Below are 8,638 nucleotides of genomic sequence, written 5' to 3'. Positions count from 1 at the left end.
AGAGAGAGAGAGAGAGAGAGAGAGAGAGAGAGAGAGAGAACTCAGAGCTGCCAGCTGCTGTCAGGGAGCTGGACCTGAGAACCTTGTCTATTTTTAGCCAGGCCTGTTCTGCCCAGCCAACAGAGACAGGGCATTTGGCTGTGGGTCTAAGGAGTGTTTACATGGCTTCTGCTTGGGAGCCTTTGGCACTGTGGTTCAACCAGGTGGGAGACAATTCCCTAATTCGTGTTTATGCAGGTAATAGATGCCACCTCTGCACAGAGGTCTTGCTCTGTTACCCCACCTTAGTACATGGCTCCTGAGAGCTCTCCACCTTGTCCTTGAAACAGCCACTATGATACCAACTATGTTCCAGCTCCACTGCCACTGCTTGCTGGCCATGTGACCTTGGACCATTTCCCTCCATTTTCTCAGCATCGGGTCGACACTGTGTCTTCTCTTACTGAGTGTCTGTCGTTGGCGTCTAACAATGTTGAACTGATGTAGCTAGACAGCTGAGTCTCTTGATGGACAGGGGAGACAGATGGTGGACAAGGTAGGTTTCACTCTGCTAAAGTGAGTCCTATTCCCTGACTATATGTGTGTCAACACACACACACACACACACACACACACACACACACACACACACACACACACACTGGCTGAGCAAGAAAGGACTGGATTATGCAAACCTTCTGGGTCCTGGAGGTGGTTTAGGTAACCATGAGGACCTGAAGATCATATCATGAAGACCTGCACTCACCCCCTTCACTCAGTGTGGCCTAACTCAGTGGCTCTCAATCTGTGGGTCCGGACCCTTTGGGTGGGGGAGTCAAAGGTCCCTTTCACAGGGACCACATATCAGATATCCTGCTTATCAGATGTTTACATTACAATTCATAACAGTAGCAAAGTTACATTTATGAAGTAGCAACAAAAGTAATTTTATGGCTGAGGAGGCTGGTCACCACAGCATGAGGCACTGTACGAAAGGGTCACAGCACCAGGAAGGCTGAGAACCACTGGCCTAAGTCCTTCAAGAGACAGTGTTACAGTTTGGATGTGAAATGTGCCCCACCTGGTGATTGTTAAGAGACTTGGCTCTCAGTTGATGCTGTTTGAGGAAGTCGTGGAACCTTCAGGAAGCAGGGCCTAGTTGGGCGACTCGTTGGAACTAGCTCTACATCCTGGCTGGCCACTAAGATGTAAGCAAGCTGCCACACTCTCAACACCATGGGCGGAAGCCATGCCTACCACTGTGAACTCTGCTCTGCTTGAGGATTCAGCTGGACACAGATGGAGCAGACACTGCCTAAAGGCTCGGTATCCCCAATCCTCTCTCCTCTCTTCAGCTCACCCCTCCCCCTCCCTGGCTGATCCATCCTAAGGTCCTCAGCCACCTCCACTTCTCTAGGAGGCCCCTCTCTGTGTCCAGGAACAGGTCATAAAACGGAGGTGGAATCAATCCTTTCTCTAGACTGCCTCTGCCAGGTATTTTGTACCGGAGACAAGAAAAGTAACAAATGCAGGCACACTGTCTGACAGCAGACCCTCGTAGTAGCATCTCCCCTTGCTGCTAGAAGGGGATCTGTGGTATGACATACAGAGATGGTTCAGTCCCTTTCACCCTTGCTGTCATGCTACAGAGTGTTGTTCTTAGGGACTCAGCTTAATGTCCCCTCCCAGAGCCATCTCTGGGAAGCATGGTTAGCTGAAGTATATCAATCAGAGGTAGAGGCAGATTGTGTGTGTGTGTGTGTGTGTCTGTCTGTCTGTCCTGCTGTCTATGTGTGAAATCCAGGTCTCTGCAGAAGTGCTTGCTTCCCATCCTTGTGTTTGGAAATTTGGGTTGGAGATGTCTTTGCTGCAGGAAGCCATCCTCTGTATGGTAGGATACTCGGCGGCATCCCACTAGATGCCAGGAGGATACCTCCTTCCCCATCCCAATGACCTAGACTGTATCTAGATGTCAACAAATGTTTCCAGAACTACACTGAGCCTTGCTTTGGAGCAGACTCCTGAGCTAGGGTCACCTTGACTCTGAATCCTGATGCTGCCAGGCACTTGGACTTATCCTCCTCGCGGTCCTTAGTGCCAAGGCCCAGCTCCTGCGGCCTGCAAAGCTGCTCCCTGCCTAGAGCTTGAGGAAAGACTGAGAAGGTCTTTTTCTTTTTTCTTTCTCTTTACTCTTCCTGCTCAAATCCCATCCCTGGCCTGGGTTGGCTCAGTTGCGTTCCCTCTTCTGACGACCTGTTCGCAGACAGAGAGAGGGGCCTCCTAGAGAAGTGGAGGTGGCTGAGGACCTTAGGATGGGTCAGTCAGGGAGGGGGAAGGGGGAACTGAAGAGAGGACTGGGGATCCGGAGATAGCCTTTAGGCAGAGTGTTTGTCTACTCTATCTATCTGCTCAGGGCCTGTCTCCAGTTGGACTGTCAAGACAACAAACAAACAAACAAACAACAAGCAACAGCCTTCGATCCACACCTTGGGCCAGCCTCTTATGCTTCTAGGCTGCAGCCAAAACCCAAACCATCTCTTAGTTTCGAACACCCCGGCCTTTCTGCTTTTAGACTTTCTTCTGAGAGGTAGCCCCTCCATCCTGATACCATGTGGACTAATGGGATTCAAAGATTCTGTCCTGACCTCACTAATGAATCTGTACTCTACTCTTGTCTTAGGTAAAATCGAGGGGGTGAATCCTTAATAACTTAAATCACAGTGAACTGGAAATTTCAGAATTTCAATGACACAGGGCAGTCAGAATTCAGTATGCACTGTTTCCATAGAATGATAGACCACATGCACGAGGGAGGTTTCACAGGTTGTGATGGGGCTGAAAACTCCTACTGTCCTAGGGATATGGTTGCCATTACGACAACTATGACACCACACAGCACACACATGTTTTTGCTGATGTGCTGAAGGCCAACCTGTTACCTGCCAGCAACCATAGCAATATATTTAAGCAAAGTACATGCTTGATAATAGTAAGTGACTATGTTGCTCATTCATGTATTTACACTATACTTTTCTTGTTGGAGTATACTTGTATTTATAAAAAAAAGTTTGCTATAAAACAAATCTAACTGTTCGAAAATGCTATAATGCTATCTTATGTCTTTTTTTAATTTTTTTTTTGTTTTTTTGAGACAGGTTTATCTTATATCTTATATGCTAATGTACATACTTATATAAAAAGCAAGAAATTCTCTGTTATGGCTTTTTTTTTTTGATTGTGTCATTTTCTCTTGGGTTTGACTCAACCTCCTGTTTATTTGTTTATCATGACCCAGAGGCAATAGGCTACTCTATATACGTACCTATACATCTGCCTCTCCCTCGGTATCTCTCGGTAGGTATTTGCATATCTACTTATTGATATCATATAAAGGAAATAGGTAGCAGGCGACACCAAAGCTTCTTAATTGGGCTGGGAGCCCACAAATGTGTGAGTTGTAAAAAAAACTTGGCAATAACAAGCGTTTCTAAATGTACAACAACCCCAAATTAACTCAAAATCAATGTGTAATTATTCTGAATACTTCTGGTAGTGCCCACTCTCAATGCATTGTGGGACTTCTCTGTGGCCTTGGTTCTGAACATGCAACATGCACACTTAGCACTGTGCATGACATCACTCATGAGGTGCCAACCAGTGCTGCCCTAGATACGGGCTCAGATTCAAGACAATAGACATGGCATTAGACAATTGTACACTGAATTGCGACATTTCATTGTACATGCAGAATTTTCAGCACATATAGAAACATAACAGTTTATTAATGGAAAATAAAAACTTTAAAAATATTTTCCTACCTTTCCAGTATATTTTGTCAGAACATTTGATTTTAAAAATTGCTTCTCAAGTTGCTGATGTGAGTTTCATTTAAAAAACTATTCCAGGCCGGGCGGTGGTGGCACACGCCTTTAATCCCAGCACTTGGGAGGCAGAGGCAGGTGGATTTCTGAGTTCGAGGCCAGCCTGGTCTACAGAGTGAGTACCAGGACAGCCAGGGCTACACAGAGAAACCCTGTCTCGAAAAACCAAAAACCAAAAAACCAAAAAACCAAAACAAAACAAAAAAAATAAAAAATTCGATGAATTTTGGTTTGAGATTAGTATAAATTTTTCAACAATTTCCACAGTAATCCTAACTATTCTTCTGTTATTTGATCCTTCCTGTTTAAGTGAAGCCATGATCTCAGCATTGATAATTATAAAATCCAATCACTGGTTAACTCCAAAAAAAAAGAAAAAAAAAAAACCAACCCACAGAAGATGGCCTATCCAATACTCAGACACACTTTGATTCTTTATGTAAAAATAAATAGCAATCATGTTATCAGTATGCAAATCAATAAATGACAAAAGCTATACATATAGCAATGAATGTAAATGCTCAATTTGTATTATTTTCCATGCTTATATACCAGTGATTAAATGAACTTTTGGGGGGGATTAAAAGAGGTCACAAGAGAGGGGAGTGTTTTGAAGCCCTGCTATGCCTGCTCCAGCTCGGCTTGTTAAATACACTGAGAGATGCTCACACAATGACGAAATCACTTAATACTGTGTTTCTCAGACCACAGTGCTCTAGACAGACAGTGCATGACTGTTGCTTTGTTTTCAGCCTCCTCCTCTCAATTTGGCGCGCAGGCGTGTTCAGCTGTCAGCCTCGCGGCGGCTTCCACTCCTTGGCTTGGAGGTGGACTTGTCAGCTGTCTGCTGAGCTCCAGGCCCAGAGCTGGGGCTGCTGCTGTGGAGCTGAAGTGGGGGTGGGGGTGGGGAGCGACTTGCTCCTGGCTCTAGATTCCCACCTGAGAGGAGTGTTTCCCTGTATCCTACCTTCACACTGCTGTTTGTCCTTAGAAAGAGGAGCTCTCTGGGGCTTCCAGTTGGAACCCTTTTTCTTCCCCATGGTTTCCGAGACGAGGCATCACGCACCAGTCGGTACAGAGAAAGCTTTTAGCAGGGATCCTGCAGGTACAGCATACTTCCCCCCCCTCCCCCCCCGTGGAAATGTTAGGGAAGGGCGGCAGGAAGGGAGGGGTACAGGGAAGGTGACCAGACCAAATCTTCAGTGCAATGTGGCCCCTCTGAAAGGATGAGGTCATAATGATCTTCCAGCGAATGGAAGCCCATGAGTTCTGCCAAACTCATGACCAGTACTGAAAATTCAGAAGACCAGGCAAGAGAGAAACTACATCACCCGAACCCTGTCATTTAGGCATGTCCTCTCCTATTGTTGCTACATATAATTGAGTATGAGCCCCTTAAAAATAACAATAGGGTGGTATTCAGTACAGGTTGGTATCATGATTTTCCCCTCTTTCGGCACACACACAGTGAACCTCCTCAAAACTAATTTAAGAGCTAGTCGGTGATTTCAACTGCTTCCCCTTTGCTCAGTGTTAGGAGTTCAGCTTGCTTCATATTATCCTCTCCCCAGGGCAATGCTACGGTAAATGTTGGTGTGCCTACACCTCTGGCCACATAGGCCACATAGCTGGCTATTTCCTTAGAATAGATTCCTGGAAGTGGGATCACTGACTCAAAAGGTTATGACTATTTTAAGGCTTGAGATATATACAATGTCAAATGACTTTCCAAAAAGATTGAGTCTACTTACAAACTCACTAGCCTTGTATGTCCACCTCTGGTCACCTGTTACCCTGACTGAATGCTGTCATTACATAAGTTCTTAGCAGTAGAATAATTAATGCATGGGGCAGATTTTTAGTTGAACTTTTATTACCTATGAGAATGAACTTTCTCTGTGTGTGTGTGTGTGTGTGTGTGTGTATGCATGTGTGTATATTTATGTACAAGCACATGTGTGTGTACCCTTGCCTGTGGGCAAACATGTGGAGGTCAGAGGATAATCTTTTTTTCCATTTCTTTCTTTCCTATCCCCCTTCCCCCAGTCCCTGACTCTTCAGTTCAGGGATTACAAACGTCAGCACCTTGTTTACAAAGCTTGTTTACAAAGGTCCTGAGGATTGAACTCAGGTCCTCTGTTGCAAGGTTAGCAGTTTATTAACTGAGCCACTCCTCCACCCCCTGCCCAACTTTACATGTGTGTGGTGTTGGCTTTCTAAGGCTCATAGTCTTCCTTTCTGTTTTCTACTGTAATGGCACAGAGATTTAAACACTAGCGGGAAGGAGGGACACCCTTTCTTCTGCACATGGTGTTCCTCATCTTACTGTAAACTCCTATAAAATCCTCTTCAAGCCTTGACCCCTTTAAATTCTTTGAGGACCAGGTCATTGCCTCCCTTGCTCCTCAGCTCTCTGCTTTCCCCATGCACACAGGAGGCGCTCAATAAATGTTTGAGCCAAATTGGACAGAATGAGGGCTTCTAGCAAGCTGGTGCTTCTGGCTTTAGCCTGGAGAAACCGCTGAGCCCCGAGGAGCAGTTGCTCCTTCCTCTGCATCCTCCTTGCAGATCTTCAGGGCCCAGAAGAGTGGAAGGTTAAGTGAGGACAAGTGTCTCTAAGAGAGACACCTTCCTTGGCTGCTGGCAGAACGTTCTGGAGCACAGATTTGGGGAGAGCTTCATTCAGAGAGCTGCTTAGTCCTGTTCACACACCCCCACCCTGGCTGCTGCCCAGAGCCAAGGCATGAGTCGTTTTTTTAACAATCTCCCTTCTCAGCCTTTCTGGTGCTTGCCTCTCCAGCCTGCCATTCACCGCTTTCCATTTCAACCTAACTTTCTGTGACCCCTTAATTATCTTTCTGTATTTTTTTTTTTTTTTGGTCTGTCCAGAGCTTGTTAAATCCACTTTTTTTGTCGCACACATTCATGGGCAAATGTTGGAAGCACTCTGGTCCAACCCTCAACTACTTTGACTATAGAAGTCTGCTCTGTGACAGTCTTGGCCTTTTCCTGGGGATGGAGATGATGAAAATCAATTCGTCTTTCACCACCATTTCCAAAATAGCTTGGTCAATGCCAAGAGAGCTATCCAGTAGCACATGAAAGCCTGAGGAGAGATCACCTCTTCGGCCCTGCCAAGCATGCATCACCGGCTCATTGACATGTCCCTGGCATGTCCCTGGCATGTTCCTTGTGAGTAAGAGACCTTGGCCACCCCTTGTTTCCACTTCAGTGCCAGTTCTGGGTTAGAGCTCAGAGCTTGTGTTCTTCTTTCCATGGATTCACCCTTATTGTCTCACAACAGCTAGAGGTTGGACCGATGGACTTGTGTCCATTTAACTGATAGAAAATAATGAAGGATGAAGAGATTGGTTCAGGAGGCTAGGGAAATGACCCAGTCAGTAAAGATTTTTGCTGCACAAGCATGAGAGCTGAGGAAGACCATTGGCGTTGACCTCTGACCTCTACAATCATGCATACACACATGCATGTATACCTACATGCACATGGAAATACATCCACCAACATGTAACAACAGCAACAACAACAACCACACACACACACAAGCTTGCCTCTACCCCATGGCTTCTGGGGAGGCCTGTCCGACTTTCCCATTGAACCCAACACCCTTGTTATTGCATATGTCTTCAGTAAAAAGTGGCACAGGTGTCTTTTCCAGGGGAGGCCGAGGTTTGGATTGGACATCTGCAGGGTCCAGGGAAGCACTCAGAGTGACGAGAGTCCCTTGAGAAAGAACCGTTTTCTGGGCAGGGTGAAGCTATGTAAGAGGCAGATGAGTCAGATGGAGGATGGAGAGTGACCCAGAGCTACAACCAAACCCGAAGCAGCCTTTTGATCACTTCTACGGACCCTCAAGGGCCATCAGGAAGGTGCTGCTGGGGAAACGAGCCCAGAGGCCTGGGTCCCAGGGCTGCGAGGGAGCCAGTTGTTGGTGTCACTGCCGACTCAGGCTTGGCTTGTCCCTAGGGCAGAGTGTCTAATAGGAGCCGTGGGTATTTTTAGTCTCACGTGTGCAGGCGCAGGACAGGGTGAGCTGGATAGGAACAACTAATAAGCCATGGTCCTTATCAAGTTGGGAAAGATGACATGAGGAGTGGAAAGCACATGCTGGAACTTTTTTTTTTTTTGAGAACTCTCTTTACATAATTCACATGGAAAGATTGGGGTCAGGGTGATTATAGATAGCCCTGGCTGCAGAAACCTGGAAGTGGGGTATGCTCAGTGCCTGCAACTCATCAGCTCCTCTATACAGGCCCTGCTCTGCCATGGTGGAGAAGAGCTGGGGCAGGGAACTATTGAGGGCCGTTGGTTCAGACTAGGGCCCATCAAAAGACCAACATCAGAAGTTTTCCGCATGATCCGAACAAGCACAGGAGATAGCTGAGCGATATCATCCCTTCTTAGGAGTTTACAGATGAAGAGAGGCAGGGACTGGGTAAGATCACCCATCTGGGAAGTGGCGGAGCTGGTGTGCACCTTCTCAGCTGGGAGGAGTACCTACTACTGCTTTCTCGTAGCAACAGCCGGCCATGTCTAGGATGTGCCTTGTTCATTTTCTTTAGCCCGCAGACATCTGCTCTGCCAACTCTGTGTCAAAGACTGTATGACTGGATCGGGCAGGGAGGATGATACCATGCCTGCTGTCAAGGAGCTCTCGATTTACTGAGGGCCGCATAGGAGTGTCAGCCCAGCTGAACCTTCATGTGGCTGGAATCCAAGCTCACCCTGGGAAGAGGACTGGTTGGCCAGTGTCCAGA

The 8,638-nt window shown here is 46.7% G+C and overlaps 1 protein-coding gene across 1 annotated transcript in view; it reads right to left on the bottom strand.

The window, feature by feature from the left end:
• Positions 1-5,067, bottom strand: part of Ky (kyphoscoliosis peptidase) — a 42,267-nt gene extending 37,200 nt beyond the window's left edge. The window contains exon 1 of the mRNA XM_031344752.1: positions 4,828-5,067. Coding sequence (XP_031200612.1) covers positions 4,828-4,900 — 73 coding nt within the window. The 5' untranslated portion in view covers positions 4,901-5,067. The remainder of the gene's footprint in view (positions 1-4,827) is intronic.
• Between the last annotated feature and the right edge of the window lie 3,571 nt (positions 5,068-8,638).

The sequence above is a fragment of the Mastomys coucha genome, unplaced genomic scaffold (assembly GCF_008632895.1).
Source record: "Mastomys coucha isolate ucsf_1 unplaced genomic scaffold, UCSF_Mcou_1 pScaffold23, whole genome shotgun sequence".
In the NCBI taxonomy this organism is placed as follows: Eukaryota; Metazoa; Chordata; class Mammalia; order Rodentia; family Muridae; genus Mastomys; species Mastomys coucha.
The sequence above is the reverse complement of the archived record's forward strand: the minus strand, read 5'-3'. Positions and strand labels throughout refer to the sequence as shown.